We start from the raw sequence: 24288 nt of genomic DNA, 5'->3' as shown, positions 1-24288 counted from the left end.
GGAGATGAGATGTGAGGCAGAAATCCTTCCCTGTGAGGGTGCTGAGGCCCTGGCACAGGTTGCCCAGAGAAGCTGTGGCTGCCCCTGGCTCCCTGGCAGTGTTGAAGGCCAGGTTGGATGGGGCTTTGGGCAACCTGGGCTGGTGGAGGGTGTCCCTGCCCACGGCAGGGGGTGGGACTGGATGGGCTGTGAGGTCCCTCCCAACCCAAACTGGTCTGGGATCCTATGATTATCCTTCTCACCAGCTTTGGGTATCTGTGCTGCACCAGAACATCGTGCTCAGCAGATGTGCGCAGCTGCTCACAGCCCCTGGGCTGTGGACACCGAGGGTCTGCACAGAGAAGCACGCTGCCGCGCTCCTGCGGCCGGGGGGGTGTTTAGTTTTGTTTTCTTTGTACGTCCTGAGGAGCCGAGAGCTGCATTCATTTCCTCTCCTCCCCCCCCCCACTCCCACACAACCTTACTCCAGGACAAGACCCTGCTGATAAAGGCTCTTTAAGGACGGGAGGACTGTCCGGGGCTTCGCCGTCCCTGGCAGCAGGTGAACGCGGGATAAATCCACCCTCTCCGAGATGGAAACAGGCACGGGGAGCCCTTGTGTGTTGTTCCCGGCGGGACGACGCTGCCGCTGATCGGGCTAACGGAGCGCAAGGGAATTGACCCTCAGCAGCTGCCTGAATTATTTTGTAGCACAAGTGAAACGTTGGCTTGATCGCAGAAGCTTGCTTCCCAGCATACCCACCGACTGGATGTGTGTTCCTTTGAGAATCCCCCCTCCTGTGGGGAAGGGCTGCAGGGGTACGTCGGGGGACGGGGTGCACGCGTGCTGCTGGCACCGCAGACCGCCCAGAGATGCCCAAATTGGCTTTGAGCAGCATGACCCTGGTCATCACCAGCAGCGCTGCTGCAGCGGCAGGAGGTCTCCCTTGGGTGGATCTCGCAGGCAGGTGCACGTCTCGGGCTGGCTTTGCAGTCAAGGTGTGCACAAAGCAGACCGGGAACTCCCAAGGACGGTTTTCATGGCGCTTTATGGACTGTTCAGCATCTCACGTGGAGAAACCATAGTCGTCGTCTCCTTCTGCAGCAGTCCGAGTTGGGCGAGGTGCCATCTGTGATAAAATTGATGTCGTGAAACCAAACTCCAGAGTCTGTGCAAAAGCATTTAGCTCTGTGCCTAAGAAAAACCTTTTGGGTACAGGGGAAAAGACTCTGGGCCAAAATGCCTGGAGAAAAAAAAAAAAGGGGGGGATTTCATTTTATAACTGCCGTTACAGTGTAAGGCGTCTTTTCAGTTGTTCAGGTAAGCAGAGCATGGGGGTGTGATGGATGGATGGGTACAGGCGCTGTTGTTGGGTGCAGCACAAAATGAGCAGCCAAAGGGCATTGAATCACATTAAGTCAAACAAAAATCTTCCCAATTCCTGGGAAATTAGGTGAAATTTTTCAGATGCTTGGACTAGTCAGGCAGCCTTGGGTGCTTGGCCAAGGAGGTGAATCAACGGGCATCACCTCAGGTGTCCTGCAGCTGATCTTGCCGTCAGTGGGGAGGGCGTGGGGGCAAACCTCACCACACCGGGGTCTGCAATTAACTGTGCTCAGCAGCCTGGATGAGACTAACGAGCTTTCTAGCCTTGATAGGTGTCATCCCTTTGACCTGATTGTACTTTTCAGGGATTTCTCTTGCTGTCAGTAACGTCTCAGTCCAGCAGGTCTGATTCCAAAGCTTCTTTTACAATACAAATGTGTGGTCTGTGGGTTGGTTGGGTTTTTTTTTTCCCTTTCCTCTGCTATTTTTAACATCTTTTTAATTGGCAAGACATAAGATAGGCACTGGACGTCAGCCTCGAATGGCAGATTGCTTGGCACTCCGCTGCCGTGGTTTCAGCGGAGGTCAGCGCGCTGTGCGAGCTGGCACGTGGCGTGGTGTGCTCACGTGCCACGGCGCTGGCCCCAGTCCACCGGCACAGCTGGGACCGCCGTCCCCCCGCACCCCTCGTGGCAGTAGTGGTGCCCAGGGCTGGGCTGCGGCTGGATGCTGGGGAGCACCGGGAGAGGTGGGCTTACCCGCGAGAGCCCGGCTGTGTGGGGCGCTTGGTGGAGCCCTGGCAGCTTGTGCCACCATGGTTCAGAGCTTCCCTGGGGGTGCCTGCGGTGTCCTGCGTGGATTTTGGCCATGCAGACGTGCCCCTTGCCCTGAGATGACCCTCTTTGCCATCTGAAAGCGGTGGCCTTAGTAACATAGCTGAAATGTAGGGTACGGATGGGGACGGCAGCAGCTCAGCGGTGTCCCACCACACTGCCCCTGTGTCCTCCGCTCTGGGTTAGCGACGTGTCCCAGCTGTCAGACCGTGGTTAGGACGTGGGTCTCCTCCTCCAGGACCAGCCCCAGCCAGGGTGGTGCCAGCGTCTGAGCTGGGCGGTGGGGCTGAAGCACCAGCTGATGCCCACAGAAAGGTTTCTGCTCGCTGTTCTTTCTAGCTGTCACATTTGTTCCCAAATACAATTATTTTGTCTTGCTGAGCTTAATAGGAACTAAAAAACCTTTGTGAATCAGCCTTGGAGGGGGTGGGGGAGGGAGGGACAGTAAACCACAGGCCAAGAAGCGACATGAAAATGGGTGATGTTTCAATGCTCTGCCCAATGATGTCATCTCGCAGGAGCCATGAAAGACCTGGCCTGTGATGCCAGGAGCAGAGACACATGACTCAGCCATGCCACTGCCGTCGTGCCGCTCTGAGTCATCCTGCCAGCCTCATGCCTCCCGCACGAGCTTTCCGTGGTGCTTGGGAGAGCATCTCCCAGTGTTGGAGCACCAAGCATCTCCATGTGCTGGGGATGCTTGAAGGTCTCTAGCCAACCTCCCTGGAGGACTCTCTGGCTGCGTTTGTTGACCACAGGGGCTGTCGTTGGAGATAATTTCCCAGTTTCATGCTTGATTTGTAGAACCAAGACTCTTATGCAAACAGAAATCTTTAATTAGGCTGCTTGCCTCTTTAAAACCCTTGTGTTTTCCTACTCTTGGGTGGCAAAGCCACCTCTGCTGTTTGCCTTAGTGTAAGCCTTGGGGGCAAAGGGGAAGGCAGGAGCTGATGGCGTGCTGGTCTCCTGGTGGAGGTGGTGTGAAGAGGCCTCTTACATGATGGTCACTGGCAAGGTGACCGGTGCTGCATCAAACCAAAGACCAAACCATGTGCAGCAAGCAGCTGGGGCTTGTGATTTTGTTGTGCTTCACATTGACAATAGGCAGGAGATCAAACGCTCGTCAATCTGGGTATTGAAGGAAGCCCCATCACTCTGGAGGGCTGGCTCAAGACTTGTTGGTTGGGCTTCTCTTTCGCCTTTCCCTGGGCCACCACTTCCAGGGCAAAGCTGGAGATGGGTCCTCAAGTTACCTCCTTCGAACTGGCACCTGGGAGCGAGAGGACTGGTTTCCCTTGGTCCCCGGCTTCCCAGTGGTTCAGAGTACAGGGAAGGAGCTAAAATCCACCTCCGTTGCCTGCACAGTCTTCTCCCCTAGGCTTGAAAGGGGATTTACCTGTATCGTGCTGCTGAAATAACGTAGAGCTCGTGGATGCCCACTGCTCCTGGTCCACTGCATCTCAGAGTAGACGTTTGGGACCTTTCGTACGGGATGGCAGCAGAGAAGGAAGGATCTGCATGGAGCTGCATGGCCCTGGCCAGCTCACAGCCCACCGGTGTTGATGCACTTGATTCCCTGAGTGCAGCAGGTGGCCATTCCGGGAACGCAGCATTTACTTTAGTCATTTCTTGGCAATTAAGACAGACTAAGCGAAAAACGTCAAAAACCACTGCGATAGTTGGTACATACAGCAAACTCACCACATTTCCACTCAGTCCCTCCAAACCTGCCTCCTGTGCTGAATGAGTTTCTTTGGGACTAAGGTATGCATTTGCGCCTTTTTTTTTTTTTTTTTTTTCTTTTTTGGGAGCTTTTTTCTGCTCTGCTGTACTTATTTCTGGCTCCACAGCTCTGGCAGCCATCCCACTGTCCCGCAGTCTGGTGCTGCCCAGGGATGCCGGCGCAGGGCTGCTTTCTGCAGAGGTCCTGCCCTGGGACGCAGGATGTGCAGGTGGCTCAGCCTGGCCCGGGACCGGGTGTCCTGGCTGTGGGACGAGGTGGGATGCTGGCTGGGACCGGGTGTCCTGGCTGTGGGACGAGGCGGGATGCTGGCTGGGGCCGTGGCATGGCTGGAGGCTCCGTGCTGTCCCGCAGGCGGATGGGATGGTCTTTCCAGACACCAAGGGCAGCAGCCTTTGACAAAAATGACGCTGGTGAGTGGGTGCCTTTCTCTTCTACCAGTGCCTGTAACCACGTCCTGGGATAATGGGGCGATGTGGCAAAAGACCGACACTCCTAGCTCTTCTGCCAGCTCTGGTGGGAGCATGGCTGTTCCAGCTCAGATGCTGTTCCAGCTCGGATGCTCGGAGCCATCGGAGCATCCCGTGGGGCTGTGTGGGCAGGACGCCCCTCACCAAACTGGCTGACACCTTGCGCAATCTCCACACGCTCTCAGTAGCTGCTCTCCTGCCGGAGCTCCCCCCGGCTCTCCTGCTGGTGGGTTTCTCCCGGCTGCAGGCGGCCGTCTCTTGTTCAGCACCCGGCTGTGCCACCAGCAGCCCTTCTGCCCATCTTAGCTTCATAAGGGTGCGCTGGGCTCCAAACTTGCCCTTTCCTGCTGCCTCTCGGGATGGACGATGGCCTGGTGGGGATGACGGGTCCTGACATTAGAGTTCAGACCCTCCTTGGCCACTGATTTCCAGAAATAAATACTCCAGCTTTTCTCAGCCTCGGTTTCCCAGTTTTCCCAGTTTCTGCCGCTTTGACTAAAATTGTGGGTTGCTGTCTCTGTGTCAGCTGCATCAGGAGCCCGGCCGGTGCTGCCGTGCCCCCAGCCCTCCTGCGGTCTGAGTTACGGGGTCTGGGACCGAAGGTCCATTACCGGAGGGCAGCGTCTCAGGATCTCCGGCATGGCTGTCCCTGCAATTTTTTTTTTGGCTCACGCAAGGCTTTCTGTCCGCCTGTGCCATGCTGCGTCGTAAACCCACACTTCCACCGGCTGCCTGCCAAGTTTCCTCTGCTCTTATCGCTGCTCTTGGCTGCGGGATGCTGCAGACCGCTGCGGTGCTTCCCCTCCGATCGCGGGTTCCTCACGCTTCCAGCTTCCATCATCCTCCATGCTTTTGCCCTTCCAAGCCATCATTTCTTCCAGCCTGCTCGCAGTGGCTCAGGATGACAAAGTCTATTGAAGCCTTATCTTCTGGGTCCTTCCAGCCTCTCGTTCCTCCTAATGTTTGATGAAATCTATGAAAAATGGCCTGCGGTGATTTTTTTTTTTTTTTTTTCCATGGAAGGCCAAGAAGGAAGAAACCACATGAATGTTTTGTTTTGAGGTCTAGAGGGAAATGCTAGAGGGTTGACGTTCTGGCTCGTGACACTTTTTCTTTTTGCTTGTCCTTGCTGTTAGCTGCACAGCCTGAAAGAAACAGGTTTGGCGTTACAGCTGTGAGTGTCTGCTTGAGGATCGGAGCATCAGCTCCTGGGACAACAGGGATTAGAAGCCAGCAAAGACTCTGGCTTCAATGAGAATCATAGAATCACAGAATCATAGAATCTTAAGGTTGGAGAAGACCTCTAAGATCATCAAGTCCACACCAAGCCTTGGCTGGGTGGGCGCTCCTGTCCTGGCTGTTGGCTGGGGTGGGCTTGTACGGCCCCGTGCACCCCGTCCTCGGGGATGCAGGTCTCTGCACAAAGCGTTGTTACTCGTGTAGATGGATCCCACCTTGAGTACACCAGGCATTACGGCGTTAGGGCTAGCTCTGCTGAATGCCTGCTGTGCTCGCTCTCTGATGGTCACTGCGGGGTTTCTGGGTGGCTCTGGCTGAAGTCAGAGCAGAGACATGGCAGTGACAAAGATGCAAGATGCACATGCCTAAATGCCTCTTTTTGTTTTTTCTTTGCAGCTCGACAGGACAGAGACAGCTGTGAACAACCTCAACCCAGCTTTCGCCAAGAAGTTCATCGTCGACTACCACTTTGAAGAAGTGCAGAAGCTCAAGTTTGCCCTGTTTGACCAGGACAAGTCGAGCATGCAGCTGTATGAGCACGACTTCCTGGGCGAATTCTCCTGCACGCTGGGCATGGTGAGTCTCTGAGGTCCCTGCAGGAGCTCGCTCTCCTCCAGCAAAGGGGCCCCAGATCACGTCAGCCACAGGGACGTGGTGCGATTAGAACTGCTGCTCTTACCTACTGTAAAGTTTGCTGGGTCCTTCTTGGCAAAACTAATTTAATTTGCTTGTCACGCTTCAGCTGTTGGGGTTGAACTGTGCCATGTTAGGGCTGTTGGCTACTTGCTGAAGTCTAAGCTAGTCATAGTGTGGGCTTCTGTGGTGCCTGAGAGAGACATCAACTGGAAGCTTTCGGAGGTACCTGCATCTCACCATGGGTTATAGTAAGAACCCTGGGTTTGGACTTGGGACACCTCCACATGTTAAAGTTAGGATGCATCATGGTCTACCTTTCTATCTCAGTTTTGGTTTTCTTTTTTTTTTTTTTTTGCAAGCTTTGTCCATTGCTGTTGTGTAGCAAACCATCTCTCCTACTTACTTTAGCACGTTGGTGCAGGAATGTGTCTTCTCCTCTTCCTGTGGAAAAGCTTTCAGGACACAATGTGATTTATAAGCCTTTGGAAGGTCTTTGTGTTCATGAGCCCAGACCCTGTTAGAACTTGGCAGCTACGTTCTCCAAATGTCTTTGTCCTCCGAGCTTGCTCTGACTCAGAGGCCAGGAACGAGGGGGATATTTTCCATTCTTCTGCAGCATCCAGCTGCTCGAGGATGCTGTGGTACCTGGCACGAGCGCAGGGGCTGGGAGAAACTGTCCCTGTTGTGCTCGGTGCTGGGAACCGGTGGGAAGCAGACACTGCATAGGTGGGTCGGCGTGGATGGCCAGCCTGAGGTGTGTGGGGAGGCTCCGGAACGCAATCGCTTGATGACAGACTGCGGTACAGCACCGCACGTGGTGAGAGGGGGGCGAGTGACCTCATCATCACCAACTCAAGAGCTTGATGTGCTAGAAGAGCACTGACATTTACAGAGTTTGATGTTTAATGTCTGAGGTTTTGGAAGTGCTCTGTGATGACCTCATTCTGCTCCTGCAGAAGAGACAGCACAGGCAACAGCCCCGGCCAGTGTTCAGAGATTTAGACCAAACCCATCCCTTACTGTTAGTTCTGTTGCTGAAACGCAGCCACCTCTGGTGTGGGGAAGTTCAGCAATGCTCCTTCTGAAGGTCACGGTCCTGCTGGAAGCTGCCAGCACAGAATTTATGGACATAAGGAAACGGAGCTGCAACCTTGCTGTTCCTAAATGCAGCTCTGCAGAAGTCCAGGGCTCTGCAGGCTCATGCTGGAGAGGAACGCTATCTGTATGCGCTGGGGAGAAAGGTGGACCCTCCTGCTTGTTGGGTCTCCCAGAAGAGCCCAACCCTTTCTGGTGCTTTGAAAGGTGGTTAGCTCAGAGCATGAGACTGCACAGGCCACCCGGGGGCTGTGGTAACGGTGGGGACTGGGCAGCTCTTGGCAGGTCTCACATCCACTGTGCTTGCTCAGAACAGCTGATGGTTTAGCCATGGTGGCTCACGGGCATGGCATAACTGTCTACTCTGTCTTTAGCTGGACTTAGTCCATCAGAAAAAAGAGAGCTCTGAGCTTCTGTAATCTCATGCAAGTATTTACACTCTGCAAAAGAGAACTTGGCTTATGTGTGTGCCCCGTTTTTGATGAGTTTTTGCAGCCCTTCCCATGTGAGCTTCTTGGTGATCTTTAGTCCACCACAAGACACCAGCTTGGAGCGGAGAGATCTTCTCATTTTCCTTTTTTCCCTGAAGTTCTGTTAGCCCCCTCTCCCTGTGGCCAGCACGGACTTGCAGCACAGCCCAGTCACGGGGCAGAGGTGGACCAGAGGGGTAGCATGTGCACAAGGGTGAGGAGAGGGGTGAAACGGGGTGGACGGGGGCTTGTGGGTTCATCCACCCTGCTGTGGGTTTTCTGACGGCTGGGGTTTGTCTGGTGGGATGTTTCCATAAGCCTGCCAAGTTTGGAGGCACAAGCAGCTCGTAGAAGGGCAGGAGAGCAGCCGTGGGCAGCAGCAACTGCACAGCGAGCATCTGACTTTTCAATTTTGAGTTTGCATCGGAGCTCTGTCAGATCAGCCAGATTGTTTTATTGCAGCTAGTGAGGTCTCTGGTGAGATGTAAAAGGACGGTTGGGTCGTTCGTGGCCCTGTAATGACCTCTGCGACCAAACAAAATGTAACAGGGACCAAATTGCAGGCTGGAGGGTGTCCGTGGTTTATGCTAGCCAGGGCTGCAAGGAGATTTCGCCTCCCTGTGCGGTGTGGCACAAACATCTAGTTACGCTGGCTGGTGATTCCTATGCATTTGTGGGTCAAAAGCACCAGGATGTGGCTGGCTAGCCACAACGGGAAAGGGGGTTTGCCTTGAAATTGCAAGAACCATAGGATCACAGACTGATTTGGGTTGGAAGCGACGTTAAAGACCATCTAGTCCAACCCCCTGGCATGGGCTGGGACATCTGCAACCAGATCAGGTCACTCAGAGCCCCGTCCAACCTGGCCTTGAATGTTACCAGGGATGGGGCATCTCCCACCTCTCTGGGCAACCTGTGCCAGTGTCTCACCACCCTCAGAATAAAAAAATCACAGAATGCCAGACTGGTTTGGGTTGGGAGGGGCCTCACAGCCCATCCAGTTCCCACCCCCTGCCATGGGCAGGGACACCCTCCACCAGCCCAGGTTGCCCAAAGCCCCATCCAACCTGGCCTTCAACACTGCCAGGGAGCCAGGGGCAGCCACAGCTTCTCTGGGCAACCTGTGCCAGGGCCTCAGCACCCTCACAGGGAAGGATTTCTGCCTCACATCCCATCTCCATCTCCCCTCCTGCAGCTTCAGGCCATTCCCCTTGGCCTGTCACTCCCTGCCCTTGTCACCAGCCCCTCTCCAGCTCTCCTGGAGCCCCTGCAGGGACTGGAAGGGGCTCTAAGGTCTCCCCGGAGCCTTCTCTTCTCCAGGCTGAGCAACCCCAACTCTCTCAGCCTGAGGTCTCCATAGCAGAGGTGCTCCAGCCCTCAGATCATCTCCGTGGCCTCCTCTGGACTCTCTCCAACAGCTCCATGTCCTTCTTGTGCTGGGGACCCCCGAGCTGGAGGCAGCACTGCAGGGGGGTCTCACCAGAGCGGAGCAGAGGGGCAGAATCCCCTCCCTCGGTGACTGTCTTCCTCCTTTAGTTTAAAACCATTACCCCTTGACCTGTTGCTTTAGGTCCTACTAAATGTCTGTCCCCATCTTTCTTATAAGCCCCCTTTAAGTATTGAAAGGACACAATAAGGTCTCCCTGGAGGGAGGAGGACATTTCTGGGGAGCAGTGGGAGGAATCCAAGCATGGCTGGGTCACCTGGACGGCAGGAGCAACAAGTTAAGCCATTTCCTTACATGGTCTTTTTAATTGTTATTATTATTTTCTGACTGCGTGACATAGGACCAAAGGTAGAGGCAGGAGGATGGATGGGACTGCACTTTTTAAACTGCAACCCCTAGATCTCAAAGGGGTTCCCACGAGGTGTGGGAGCAGAGCACAGCTATTTCCGACTGCATCCCAACGTGGGGGTCTGTGCCTCGTGGGGAAAACTTACGGGATCCACAGATCTGGAGGTGACCGAAACGCAGTGAGCTAGGGAATAATGTCAAGCTCAGGTCAGCTGCCAGATCGTCCTGTCTGGCCTCTTAAAATCCAGAAGTGAAGGGGAGAACATGCCTTTGGGGGGTGCTGAGCCCTGTGCCTTGCTCAGCACCAGCTGTGCAGGGGGTCCAGAACGATGCTGGGGGAGAGCATCCGGCTTGTCATTAGGATTTGTCCATGGAAACATGGCCCGAAAGCAAGTTGCTGGCAGGGCTCATGGTAGAAGTGTTTAAAATGGGGTTTGAAAGGTTGAGCTGTGATTTCGCTGGGAACAAATCATGGTCCTTCAGCTGTGTGAGGTCCCACTGACCTGCTCCACACAAAGAGCTGGTCTCTGGGTTCGACAGGAGATGGTGATTCAGCCTCTTGCTCCGTTGCTGCTCTGCACTGTTCCGCTGCTGCCCTGCACCCCACGGACTCGGGTGAGGGTGGTGACATTCACAGTCTCATGGTCATCCCTGAGTATGATGTCTGTCTTCTACTGTTGTGAATGCTTAATATCTGAGTTAACGAACATGAGCAATGATCAGTTGCTTATGAGTCTGCTTTTGATCACTTGTACAATCATGATTTTATTTTCTTTGGCTTCTCTAGATCGTCTCCAGCAAGAAAATAACAAGGACTCTCCTTCTGGGGAACGGCAAGCCGGCTGGGAAGGGGATGATAACGGTACGGTTACTCCTTACGTTACCTACTGAGCGTGTAAAGGCGTGTAAAGGTTATCGTCAACGGATGACAACCTGGGGGCAATGCAGGATGCTCACCTGGGGGCCAGGAGACTGGGGCTTATCTCATGAACATTTTTCCCTTTGCCTCCCACTTTCCTGCCTGCTTTGGTCTGTTTGGAGGACGATGTATTTGGGGCAGGGACCGTTTTGGCCAGTGTCTGCCTGGTGCTCAGTGCTGTGACTCCTCAACCTCTGCTTCGGTCTCTGAACTAAGAAAAACCTCAGTCTGGAGAAGTAGAGAGTAAATCTATGCTGCGGTTGTTTGTTATCTGGTCCAGCACGCCTGCTCAGCCCTCCCTGGCGCGGCGGGAGGTGAGAGGGCTGATTCCTTTGCCAGCGATGGGCGGTTTTGTTTGTGGGAAGAGGATGGGAGCTGTGCCGTAGCAACAACTCTCATAGCAACAGCCGCTGCTCCCGATGCAGACCCCTTCGGGCAGTGGCCTTCCCGCTGCGGATCTCTTTAGTGACTTTTTTTTTTTAAAAATAAAAGGCTAAATTTATGTGCGTTTCCCTCCTGCCACATCTCCCATCCTTTTTGGACCTCTTCTGTGTTAGGCGTTTTGCGAGATGTGCAGCTGGGCAGCAACGGTGTGGAAGAAAAGGCCAGCAAGGAGTTAAACCTCCATCAGGTTTAAAAGCGCTGGAAGGGTTTAAAAGTGGTTTAAAAACCCAGGACCTGGCTGCTGCAAGGGCATCTCCATCGCCGTTTGCTCTAGAAGATGGGAAGATGCTGCCCAGCTTTTCTCTCTTAATTGCTGGAGTTGGTCTTTAAATGCCAGAGGAAAAGCCGCAGTGAAGTCCGCAAGCGGTGCCTGATGCCATGTGCCGTCCCCGAGGAGCGGGGGACTCTCGGCGTCGACACCCTGGCCGATGCTTGAGTGGGAAGAGCTGGACCAGATGAAAAGTTTCCAGTCAAGTTCAAATGTTACACACTTTAAAAAAGGAAGGTCCCAATCTGTCACGCGTCATTAAAAATCAAAGGGTCTGAGATGTCTGCTTCATTTTGTACCATTGATGCAATTTTCTGATCTGGTCTGGGGTTTTTTTTGCCCTGGCTTGGTGATGGTGGGCATCCTTCCTCGCTGCTGGGCACGGCCATGGACACCATCAGAGGAGCAGGCTTCTGCTTTGGACTCATTCACATAAAACACGGAGTTTGGAGCCAAACCCTGCCTTCCTCACCCCATCCCCTTCAATTTTGCCCAAGTATCCTTCTTCTTAACTGAGATGCCACAGGGGTGAATGCAACAGAAGTACCTTGGCTGGCTGGATGGGATCGCGTGGGGGTACCTAGGTTTGAAGAGACGGGGAAAATCCCAAAGTGAGCCACTGTGTTTGTAGAAATCAATCCTGGGATCCTGCCGTGGAGGGGACATTGTTATTGTCCACGCTGGCCAAGAGAAGATTGTAGAATCATAGAATCATAGAATCTTTAAGGTTGGAAAAGACCTCTAAGATCATCAAGTCCAACCATTGACCCAACACCACCATGCCTACTAAACCATGTCCCAAAGTGCCACGTCTACACGTTTTTTGAACACCTCCAGGGATGGTGACTCCACCACCTCTCTGGGCAGCCTGTTCCAATGCCTGACCACTCCTTCCGTGAAGAAATTTTTCCTAATATCCAATCTAGACGTCCCCTGACACAACTTGAGATGATTTCCTCTTGTCCTTTCGCTAGTTACTTGGGAGAAGAGACCAACACCCAAGATGCCACCAGCAGCCTGCAGCAGTGTGGCATGAGGACATACCTGGTGTGTCTGCATGGTCTGGCTTTTGCGTAGCCTCCAGTGAGCTCTAAAATGCTGGACACCACCTGGACATGCTTTTGTGGGGATCAGCAAAGGGTGAATTTCATCCACTTCCCTATAGCTCCTCTTCCTCACGCTGGTTTTGGTGACCGTGCGCACCCATTGAGGACTAGGTGGGAGAGAAAACCGACGCTGTGGGTTTGCAGTAGGGAACTTCTGACTTGGTGGCTGTGTGGGGCACAGAGGACGTGTTCACCACATGCAAACCCCAATGTTCCTCTGTGCCCCAGAGAGCGGTGTCCTCCCCTGAAAGGCTGGAAGGTCGTTGGGCACCTGCGGCTCGTCCCCAGGTGGATTCAAAAGCTGCATCTCTGCCTCCTCGTCTCTGCAAACTCCCCGCTCTCCTAAGCGCCAACAACCCTCTGATTGCTTGTTCTGCAGAAAATTGTTCCCTTGATTTCTGCAAGTTTTTCTGAAAGCCATGCTGTAATTACGCTGCGTATCTCCAGCGAAGGACAGCCTCCTTGTGCGAGCCAGCAAACAGCCGTGCTTGGGAGCACTGTGCCCGAGGAAAATGTCCGCGCCGTGCTGCCGGCTGTGCCGGTGCCGGCTCCTGTCCGGGGAGGATGCTGTGGCCGGGGATGCCAGGGCACTGCTCGGCCCGGAGGAGGGAGAGGTGGGGAGCAGATTCTTGGGCAGGACACAGCCTTGAGGAAAAAAAATGCAAGTGATTCAGAAAATGGCTGGTAACAGAAGTGAATAAATGTGGGGTTTTTTGTTATAAACATTCCTTTTCTTAAAATACCAGGAGACTCATTAGACCACGTTCCAGACAAAACCGGCCCACTGGTGGTTGGCAGCCGAAGCCCTTCTGGAGCGTATGTGAATAAAGTCTCCTCAACTGAAGTAATCTGGGCTGCACTCCTGCCTGCTGTAGCTCCTCAGGAGCTACAGCTACATCCTTGGGGCTGTCCCGTCAGTGATGGTGCGGAGACAGACCTCAAGTCCTTGGTGCCACCGGCATCTCCCCCAAGGGACGGGGCAGCTGCTTTTTGCCATGCCCAGCTCAGGATATGGAGGACGAGGTGGCACATCTTGCTGGCAAGGGTTTTTATGGCTCCTGCTTCCTCTTGGCTTGGTCCTTGGAGGCTTCTCCATGTCCTGAATGAGCCCTGGTGCAGAAAAGCCATGTGAGACCCAAGAAAGGGGATGAGTTTCTTACCAGAAGCATCATTTTAGACCTGATGGCACGGGGGAAGGAGGCTGCTTGAGATGTCCTGGCAGCTCATTCTCCCTTCAGATTGTCCGCTTGAGAGGTTTAATCGTACCTCTTGACTCCCAGCCCTGCAAAATGAACGTGTTTCACGTGGACCCAGCCCCAGCGATGAGGCTGTGGGGGTCGGTGGGTGTCCCGGGGGCTCCGGCTGCAGCACCTGTACGTAGCTGGTAGCCTGCTAAGAAAACATCCTGTTGTGTGTTAAAGCCGGTGTGTGTCACTGCCTCAGCCCAGGGTAGATGGCAACGCCCAGCCGGGGGAATTTGGGCTTTTCCTCCATCCTTCTCCATTCCAGGGAAGAGCTGGGAAGTAGGCTTTGGTCCCAAATTGATCTGCAAAGGTAAAATTAGTTTAAGTCCTCAATAGTGAAATATCGCGTGCATTGGGTCATCCGATCTCTCAGCCGGGAAATGGGTTTTGCAGGAGTTGTGCAGGTATCTCCAGAGCGCACGACCTCGGGGTCCGGATTCTCTTCTGGCTTTTGGCTTGGTGTTCACTTACTTGTCGTGCTGAGAATGAGTGCAGCTTTCCCTTGTCTTTCAGATAGCTGCCCAAGAGCTCTCGGATAACAGGGTGATAACTCTGAGCATGGCCGGCAGAAAACTGGATAAGAAGGTGAGTGGGGTTGTGTCTGGGGGATGCAATGTTAAACGTCTGTCCTTCATAGGCTAAGGGATCTAAAGAAATCCCTGCTTTTGGGTATAGCAGTGACAGAAAATAGTCCTGCTGGAGAAAGCAGCAGGGTGAGACTGGAGATCTGGGTACGCCCGTGCCTCAGTTTCCCTATTGTCACAGTATTGCTTTCTTCATCATGTGCGTTGAGATGGAAGGTCTACGTGTGGCACAGGATCTGTGTGCTAGACACCAGATTTACTACTTCAGTGGCTGTCGTTTGGAAGTGTCTCCTGATGGAGCTGGGGGTATCGATGCCCCTTGGACATGTCTCAGAAGTGCTGAGAGCTCCTGGCTTGTGGCCCTCAGGCCCTCTGGAAGTGGAGCAAACATCTGCTTGTACATCAAACAGTAGGGCCCATCTTTTCCGAGGAAGAAGCGTTGATCTCGTGGAGGCAGGTAATACATGAATTTTGCCTTGGATATGATATGCAGGAAGCTGTGAGCCTTTCTGAACAAAGCCATCTGACCTTGCTTACCAGGCAACCAGAGCTATTCCTCTTAAACCAGTGCTGTTGCTAAGCGATCGATGGGAATATTATTTTTCCCCTTCTTTGTAGTCTCTTGCATTCTTGGCAGGATGGCCCTCAGTTTTCAAAGCAGGTTAAAGCAAGCCTCCAGGCAGAAGGGTATTTCCTGGGGCAGAAGATGTGGTTTGTCCAAAGTGGATGGATGTCCAGTTTATCCAAGTGTTTTTCGCACCTGTGGGGAATGGCTGTTTTCTCACTCTCCTGCTTACTCTGCCCAGTGAAAGGAGCCAAACGCCCCTGTTGAGGAATCCCCAAATAACTCCATTTCAGAAATGGGTTGGAAGATGTCCTCAAGCTGGTGGCTTCATCTGAGACATGGCCCATGCATGTCAATGAAGACATCCCTAATGCAACAGTTTTCTTCCAGCGCCCCAAGAAGAAGCCTCTGCTCCCTCACAAAGCAAGGGCTGGGCTTTCACAGCGGGGTTGGTGCCCTTCCTTCGTGCTTCAGCGTCCCTTTGCAGCTGTGGCTGTTATGAAGAGCAGGGCCAAGGACCTGGGTCCTCTCCGCAGTGTTGGTAGCTCAGGCATACGTCCACTTGTATTGGCAACTTCATTGGTGGCATCACTTGCTCCATGGGCAGGAGGTGCTTTTCTAACCTGGTTTGCAACCAAATTCCTCTACCAGGTTATGCAAAGGTGACATCTTTTGATATTTTCAACTAGGACATGATACCTGTGGGTCTGCTGCCCTTCAAACCCGCAGTCAAGGTATGGAAATTCAGCTTATGCCAGGATAAGGACTGTGAATAACCCTGTTCTTTCTGGGTATCCCTCAAGTTTATCAATAGATGTCAGCAGAAAGCTCCTTCCTCTGGTTTCCCTCTGTGACCACCTGCCGTTACCAAGAGCTGACGAGGTTTCTTTGCAGATTCCCATAACGCAGTGCAGCGTTGCAGTGCTCAAAATCCTGCTCATGGGCAAAGGATGTTGATGCCACTTCAGAGCAGAACACAAATTAAAATGGTCTCTGAACAAGGAAATTGGACAAAACTTAGTATTTTTGGGTCATTATTGGCCATGGATGAAATGCAACCATGGGAGCTGGATAAAACTCGTTTAAGCTTAGGAAAGATGGGGCAGAAGAAGCAGCTAAGCAAAAAAACTACAGGAGTAAGGCTGCAGCCTGGGAGGGTAACAGCGTCCTGCACCAGGTAGCTGAGGACCATGGCTGGAGGCTCAGACATCATGTGAAGGTTTGGATCTCACAGGGTTTTGTGGTGGGGCCATGGGATTGTCTTGCTGCACACACCAAGCCAAAGCCATGAGCATCCCTTACTGGGAACTGTGCTGCAAACGCAGCCTGGAGCTGTGCTTGGACCCAGGCAGCTCCTTCTGCCGTGACCGCCCCAAGGCCAGGACCTCTCTCAGGCCATGGGCAGGTCCTCCTCCCCATCACACATCCATGGTTTCTCCACCTGCGGCTCACTACCTTGCTTTAAATGCTGAAGCTGCGCAGCGCGAGCATGTCAGCAGCAGAACCAGCCTGAGGCTCTTGTACCTTATGTCAGATCAGCCCTTGGTAGAGTTGTTTTAAGAAAAAATAAATTGCAGAACGGGAGGTATTTTCACCTGGGACCAGCCAGGTGTGTGCCACCGCAGCTGCGGGGATGGCAGCAGTGTGGTGCCTTGGGCATGGCTGGGGGAGAGCAAGTGCTGCGGGCCAGGATTGTGCTGGAAGCCATGGTTTGGGAGCTGCGTCTAGTGGAAGTGCCACCTCCGCCCTCCTTGTCCATGGTTTGCGAGGACCAGATTGGATAATTCAGATGCTTGGACCAGTTTGCAGATCGATCTGGTCTGCTGAGCTCCTTTGGTTGCTCAGTTTCCATCTCCTGCCAGGGATGAGATGTTTGTGGGTTTGATGTTTTAAAATAGCAGCCCATGATCCTGTGGCTTGGAGGCATCTCCCACCCTGCTTTGGATGGAGCAAGACTGACCGGACTTGCAAACCGGGCTGCTCCACATGGGATGGCAGCAGACATCCTTCAAAGCTCCCCGCTGTCATCCGAGCCAGTGCCTCCACCAGCCCACGCTGGGTCGGTGCTGGTGAAACCGCGTTGGGTTGCAGGTTAAGCCAGTGTTGGCAGGGTCAGGTACCCACCGCTGGTTCCTTCGTCCACCAGTGAAGCTTGAAAGCGCTGAGTCCTGCAGTGAGCTGGAACAGAGCTGTGCCAGAACCGTAACCCTGCAGAAAGAATGGCTTGGTTTTCTCTCCCACAAACATGTGAAAAACAGTAGGAAAAAAATAGCCTCATCTCATCAGAGAGCATCCCTGCGAGCCTTTATGGTCTGCTCTTCTGGCAGAAGAATTTTGACTGAAGCAGGTTATAGTTTCTCCAAGCCAAAACACTTTGCAGTGATTTACTTTTCTGGCTGGCTTTGGAAACAGGATTTGGATTGAAACATTAATGGGTTTTTCTGCTGGGGCATCACTAGAGCCTGTGTCCATCCCAGCCATCAACTCCCGGACAGGGGCTCCTGGGCATCCATCCTTCCTCCTCCTCCCCGAGCAGCCCCCTGCATCCCCACCACATCACATGGAAGCCCAAAAAGCTCCTGTTCAAACCCATAAGAGGTTCCTCCAGCTCTTTGCAGGACTCAGGCAGCCACCTCCCTCTGGGAGGAAAACCCAGCCGAAATGGCTTGAGTTCTCAGTAAAGAATTTGTAGTATTTTGGGCTTGGTTTCTTGTTAGCCACATCTTGGTTTTTCTGAATGGGAATGAAGTTCTCCTTAGAAACGCTGGAGTTCCCCCATGTCGGTGGCACCAGTGTTGCCCTCCTCTCTGGGCTGGGGGTGCCCCGAAATAGCCCCCGTGCCGATACCCAGCAGGGACGCGTGTATGTGTGTACGTATTTCTCATAAACCAGCAGCCCTTTATCAGAGGAATATCTAGGCGACGCTGGCAGGAAAGTCAGCACACGCTGACTCAGGGCTGCGTATCTCGGAGGGTGTTACATGATCTCTGTCAACACCAGGGCAGCTCGCTCCTTAAAGGCTTCCTCTGCTCGTGCTTTACCGCTGTGTGTAGGAGTTGGGTTCTTTTTCCTTTTTCCCCCAAGACACTCGTGCACTTCATAATTCTGTTTTTCCTTTGAAGCTTTGGATGTTTTTCCAAGCTGTCTCCCAGCTGGGGTTGTTTTCCATGGCATCTACATCCAGAGAGCTCGCTGGGTGGCGGGCGTCCGCCGGCAAAACCCACGGGTGTGCGCCAGGGTGTTGAGTCGCCTGCCGCGTCACTGCTGAAACGCAGTGATCCGTGTGACCAGGACACGGAGGGGTGGCAGGGTGCTGCCCGTGGGTGCTGCCTCTTTGCCAGCGTGCTTGAGCTGGTCTTGTGAGGACATGAGGGTGTCTGCAGGGTTGGCACTGATGGGGAAGGAGGTCTCTCTCGGACCGGCTCTCGCTGGACCAGCTGCTTGTAAAGCACCATGTAACCCATCCTGTTCTTCTCCCCCAGGACCTGTTTGGAAAGTCAGACCCCTTCTTGGAGTTTCATAAACCAGGTGATGATGGGAAGTGGATGCTGGTCCACAGAACGGAGGTGAGCGCAACTCTAGCCCAAGCTGCTGAGACACCACCATCCTTACACCCACTCCTTTTGCCCTTTAGGCATTATCTCATCAGTCACCCACAAAGCAAGGTGGGATCCAGGGATCTCAGAACTTCATGGCTGCCTTCCTGGTGTCCGGCTGAGGCTGCTGGACTCCAGCAGATGAAGATTTACTGAGGCCAGTAAGGTCTTGAGATCTTTTCTGTACTACTCACTACTGTATCTACCAAGCAGAGAGGGAGATGGTCTTTTAACCCTGGGCGCGGGCTGTGCCTTGGACCACTCGCCCTCCACATGCAGGAGCAGCGGGATGAGCTGTGACCTGGGGAGGTGGTGGACAGAGGTGGTGGGATGCGGCCCAGGGTGATGGTAGTGGGGAAATCTTAAAACAAGCATCTGCCAGCTCCTCAGCTCACCTGGGAGGAAGCTCAGGCAGCTCCAGCTTCATCGCACGAGCACTCGGGCTGGTGTCTCACAGCCGAGCCCCGGCCGAGAAGGCAGAGGTACTGGGGTCCCGGTGGGTACGGTCGGGGGCAGCTGACCCCTCCCTGTCCCTCACTTATACCCGCTGTGATACTTTGATCAGAGCTCCCTTCTGGTCATGTTGTCAAGCTGCTGAAGCCGGTGACATTCCGAATCAGAGGCAGAGCATGGGCAGGGAGAAGCGCGCCCGCAGGGGCGTTTGCTGGGAGAGGCAGAAGGCTGGCTTCTGCTTTAAAACCAGGCTAACAACTACTTTTCAACAGCTTTTTTTTCCCCCTCCTCAAAGCTTGTTTCAAGGCTTTTTTTCTATTTTTTTTTTTTTTTTGCACGTAGCTCCTGGCAGCTGGCGGAGAGAGGAGAGGGCGATAGCTGCAGGAGGGGCTCACAGCAACCCCCGTGTCAGAGCAAGAGGGTCCCATCACACCTCATCTCCCACCCTTTTCCTCCTGTCCCCATCTCACCCCCTCTTCTCCTTGTCCCCTCAAGGCTTGGTTAAGGAGCTGCTTGTCCCACCGCAGCAAACCGCTGTAACAAAACACAGCGTAAACTCATGCGGAAGGAGAGGGTGGTATTTATTTACAAAGTCTCTCCATACGTTGGTCTTTCCCACTGCTGTGCAAAGGCCACGAGGATTTCCTTCACTCGCACACCCACATGCACACAAGCACCACGACGAGCACCAGGACGTGTGTCCTCTGGTCTCGATACAGGCAGTCCTTTCAAGCCTAGCTCTGCTCTTTATTTTCCAGTGCTTTCCCACACACGTTTCTGTGCGTATTTGATTCGTACCAACCTTAATATTTCTCTCATATTTCTGCAGGAGCAGGCTGGGACCTTGTTTGGTTTTTTTTCCTCCTGGTTTAGTGTGGGTAGCTGCTCTTTGGCTCACCAAGACATGTTTCTCAGGCATGGGGATTTGGGGTGACCTCCAGCCCTCCCCCCCCGGAAGAAGCATGGGAATTGGGAGCGCGGCTGCGGACCAGCCGTCGCTGGGATCGCTATAAGCGGGTCAGGTTTATGGGGAGCAGATGTATAGACTGATTTTTCCTCTGGGCTGCTGCCACTGTCCTGTCTCACTGGATAAGGGTCTAGCCAGGTTTTCTTTCAAGTAACGGGTGCTCCAACATCCCCCTCCTTACCAGCCCTGACTGCGTCCTGCTGCCCGCGGAGGAATCCCGTGCCAAGAAAGCACCTTTGTGTTTCGAGGCCGGATGCAAAGAAATAAGGTTCCTCATTCTTGCAGCTTTGGGTGCGGGAATGTAACCAGCTCTCAGCCTGACGCTGGCGTTTCTCATGCCACCGCGGAGGTGTCTGGCAGGGAAGGATCAGTGTGCTCATTACAGCCTGTTATTGAAGCGCAAGTGTGAACACCCAGCTGGGCGCCGTGCGATGGGGACGCACGCCGGATCCTTTCCCCACCCACCCCGGGGACCCGGCGGCTGGCAGCGTGCAGGCACCATCTCGGTGTGCGTGGGCTCCCCCCTGCTCTTCCCAGCCTCCCGGAGGAGGTGTTTACAAATTCTCGACTAAACTGTGCTTGCAGTGTCAGGGTTTCCCCCGGTCTCGCGCAAGAGCCTGTCTGTAAAACAAGACGCCCGTTGCGGGTCCTGCGCGGCTGTTTGCCTGCAGCAGCCGCCGTGGACCTCTTCCTCGCTGGGCTGCACTGTTGCTGCTCTGGCTGCAAAGGTCCAAGGTCCTCCCTGCCAGACCTCCCCGTGTTTACCCTGCGCGGAGAAGGGTTAATCTGCTGCCCGTGTCCAACTTTCCTCATATTGACGGGAATCTCTCTTTTTGAGCAAAGCACCTTTGTGAGAGAGGGGCTTCACCTGCCCTGCAGGCATCTCCGACGTACACAGCACGTGCCTGGAGCCTGCAAGCATTTGCTGAAGTTTCCACCAAGCGATTGCGTCCTCTCAGGAAATGTCAAAAAGCATCAATTAATATTTCTCCAGCTCGGGCAGCAGATGTTACGCAGATGAGGCGAGAGAGCTGGATGTGCCCGGGGTTGTTTTTGGCTTTCCCAGCTGGATGCGGCATCCTGCTGCTCCATCTTCTCGGTGGTCGGACCCCAGATGGATGTTGGCTGTGCTGGCGTGCTGGGTGGTAGTAAGCAATGAGTAGGGCACAGGTTTGTTTAATTGCCCCCGGAGGTGGTTAAATCCCCGCAACGTGATGCAAACACCTCTGTTGTAACTCGCACATGCTGCAGCATGAGAACCTGGTCCAGGGTCACTCTTGGAGATGCGTCCCCGCTTTGTGCCAGTCCCTCCCTGCAGACATGCCCGTTGTAACGACATCCCTCCCTTCCCATCCCGCAGGTGATCAAGTACACGCTGGACCCCGTCTGGAAGCCGTTCACCGTGCCTTTGGTGTCACTGTGTGATGGAGATGTAGAGAAGCTGATAAAGGTAATAGGGGGCCCTTCGGCTTGCATCGTGGTGGTTGGCCTCTGGGATCGATCATTAAACATCTAAAACCCCATGGCTGGTTTATTAAAAAAAACAGCAACAAACAAAACACATCAGAACCACCCCCAAAACCCCAAAAAAACATGTTTGGGGTCTTTAACAGGAGAGGTTGGGAACTTCATCAGGTCTCCTTGCAGGAGGTAGTTACTCTGTCTGAGGCTGGTTTGTGCTCCTTCCGCCCCAGGTGATGTGTTACGACTACGACAGCGATGGGGGACACGACTTCATTGGGGAATTTCAGACCTCGGTGGCCAGGATGTGTGAAGCCCAAGATGCCTTGCCGGTGAGTGCCGACACGTTTTTAGGGAAGAACGAGGAAGGGGCTCCTTGGGGCTGACGGTGGATTTTGGTACTTGCACCGAGACCCTCAACCTGTGCTGAGAAGAAGCCAAGTCCAACCTCCAACCTCCTTTCTCCTCCCACCTGCACCGTGAGCAACCCAGGCCAGTGTTGTAGCTAGAGAGGGCTAAAACTGGACTCTGCTGAGATGACTGAAGCAGCACCCGTGATCTGGGGGATGCCCTGTGGTTTTGGGGGTGAGAAGGGGAGGTGTGACATGTTGCTGGGGCTGTGTCTGCTGCATGGACAGCCTGGTCCAAAGGAGAGCCAGCTCCAGCGCAACTGTGGCCAAAGGTGTCCCCATCTTCCCCCAAAATGCTGGCCAAAAGCCTTGGCAGATGCCTCCTCATTGAAGGTACGTCATCAAGACTCCTGGATTAAGCAGGGCTTTTCGCTGCCATGATCGCCAGAGTTACAAAACCAAGAGGAAGGCTTGGCCAAGGCGTGGGGATGTGTAAAACACTTCGTGCGGTGCAATGAGAAGTTTCCTGTCTGGGGAAACTGAGGCACAAAGGCATGAAGTGTCCTGCCCAGGACTGCGCAAGCTGATAGTGCCAGAGACAGGCATTGAGCCTGTTTTTCCACTGGATTTGCAACCTGCCAGCCTAGCAATAAAATCTTCTTGTCTCTCCACCGGACCCTGATCCATGCTGGTTAGCAGAGAGTAAAACTTGCCTTGCTGCGTGCCTGTGCTGTGTGCCGCTGTGCGCAACGTGGGTCCAGCTGGGGACGGGCTGTCTCCGCCTCTTGCCCTTACCTAGCTTGTCACGAAATGCCCCGCACCCTCCCTTCCCCGTAAAGCTGTTCCCCAGCTGATGCCACTCTCCGAGGGGAGCTGCAGTGGGCTCCGGGCAGAGGCAGGTGTCTCCCAAAGCAAGTGGCCTCTGCTCACCACCGTTGCGTATCACCCTTCAGCATCCCTTCTCCCTGGGGTGGCTCCTCATGACCTGTCTCATCCTTTCGTGTGGCCACGCTGATGAGGGTAAATACAGAAGCGGGGACAGAGATGCTCTTGCTGTAGACCAGGCGCCGTGTGCTTGCAGGCAGGAGCAGCACCAGCCAGCCACAGCCTGGCTGAGAGCGGGGAAAGGCTCATTGCCATCACCAGCTGGTCTGAGCAGGTCCAGGACCATCACCAGCTGGTCTGAGCAGGTCCAGGACCATCACTGGGCTGGTCTGAACATGTCCAGGGCCATCACCAGCTGGTCTGAGCAGGTCCAGGACCATCACCAGCTGGTCTGAGCAGGTCCAGGGCCATCACCAGCTGGTCTGAACATGTCCAGGAGCATCACTAGATGGTTTGAGAATGTCCAGGGCCATCACTGGGATGGTCTGAACATGTCCAGGAGCATCACTGGATGGTTTGAGAATGTCCAGGGCCATCACTGGGATGGTCTGAGCAGAACACCGGGGGAGGGGGCACAGACTGGCCACCACCATCCCATGTGGGATAAACAGGGACCCATGTGGGAGCTACCTGCTAGTGGGTCTGGGCTGGACCATCTGCCTGGGTTTATTCGGGCTTAGGGGATTTTATTACTAGATCTATATTTTGATTTTGTTCAGTCTGTGAAACGCAATGTTCACATTCAGGAAACATAAAGATTTTAGTATTTAAATGTTCCCATTTTTCTGCACCTGGAGGAAGGGACATGACTTTCTCTCCATGCTCCCCCCAGCTCACTCCTGCCATCTCCCCCAGACCAACCTGCATGTAAACTTTCTTCTTGGACAAGAGTTTTTATTCAGTTTTAGATATTTTTTTTTCAAATTGAAATATTGGAGCAATTTTCTGAATATTCAGAAGTCATTTTGTTTTCCCAGAGCTTTTGAGGAAAGGTGATGGCCTGCCCTAATTATTCATGTGTTTGACCTGTCCCATCCCATTTGCCCCGTCCCATCTCACAGACCCCCATAACCTCGTCCTGAAAGCCCCTGGGAAGGAAAAGCAGCCCCTTCCCAAGCAGGTCCTGTGCCTCCCTTTCCATCATTAAATAGCAGTAGCTCGCTGTGGTTCATTTATGCCTCTTCAGCACTTTGAAACACGTGGAGGGAGGGTTCCCGCAGGATGCGGCTGCTGGTGGCACCTGCAGCCACCCGTCACAGCCCAGCTCTCACACCGGTGTCTGTCTCTCATGTGTTACAGCTCGAGCTAGAGTGCATTAACCCCAAAAAGCAAAAGAAGAAAAAGAATTACAAGAACTCTGGGATCATCATTGTCAAGTCCTGCAAAGTGAGTATGATGCTGGGATGTTTGCTTCTGCTCCTGGCCAGGCTCGGGTCCTACCAAACTCCCCCCATCCCTTCTGCCTCCAGCGCCCTTGTGTTTCCAGGCACAGGACCTGTGGAACATGAATGAAAGTGTGATCTCCTTTCTGCTTGGATTTCTCTCCACTTGGAGCAGCCGATATACCGGATCTGCCTGGGTGGCCGCAGACCCAAGAGATGTTGGTCAACATGGGCAGCTTCTGCAGGAAGCCCAAGCTGCAGACACCTACCAACTACTTGATGTCTTCTTGGGGGCAAGGGTTGGGTGCAGGTGGGAGAGGTCCTTCTTCTGAGCTGAGGTGTTGGCGAAGTCCTCCCTTCGTATGGCAGCAGCACAGCGCCGTACGCCAAGCACCGACATAGCTCTTCCCGCACCAGATCTGCAGATGGTCTGAGATCATTTCATCTGGGGAGAGGATCTTCCATTCAGTTCACCATGA

The 24288-nt window shown here is 53.8% G+C and overlaps 1 protein-coding gene across 9 annotated transcripts in view; it reads left to right on the top strand.

Moving 5' to 3' along the window:
• CPNE2 (copine 2) overlaps positions 1 to 24288 on the top strand; it is a 56865-nt gene that overhangs the window by 16660 nt on the left and 15917 nt on the right. For all 9 annotated transcript variants that reach the window (XM_054840492.1, XM_054840493.1, XM_054840486.1 and 6 more), the window contains exons 3-9: positions 5986 to 6165; positions 10373 to 10447; positions 14080 to 14151; positions 18198 to 18281; positions 21092 to 21181; positions 21426 to 21524; positions 23727 to 23813. In XM_054840492.1, the coding sequence (XP_054696467.1) occupies positions 5986 to 6165; positions 10373 to 10447; positions 14080 to 14151; positions 18198 to 18281; positions 21092 to 21181; positions 21426 to 21524; positions 23727 to 23813 (687 nt within the window). The remainder of the gene's footprint in view (positions 1 to 5985; positions 6166 to 10372; positions 10448 to 14079; positions 14152 to 18197; positions 18282 to 21091; positions 21182 to 21425; positions 21525 to 23726; positions 23814 to 24288) is intronic.

This window comes from Grus americana, chromosome 13, assembly GCF_028858705.1.
Source record: "Grus americana isolate bGruAme1 chromosome 13, bGruAme1.mat, whole genome shotgun sequence".
Classification (NCBI taxonomy): Eukaryota; Metazoa; Chordata; class Aves; order Gruiformes; family Gruidae; genus Grus; species Grus americana.
This window is presented reverse-complemented; position numbering and strand designations above follow the sequence as displayed.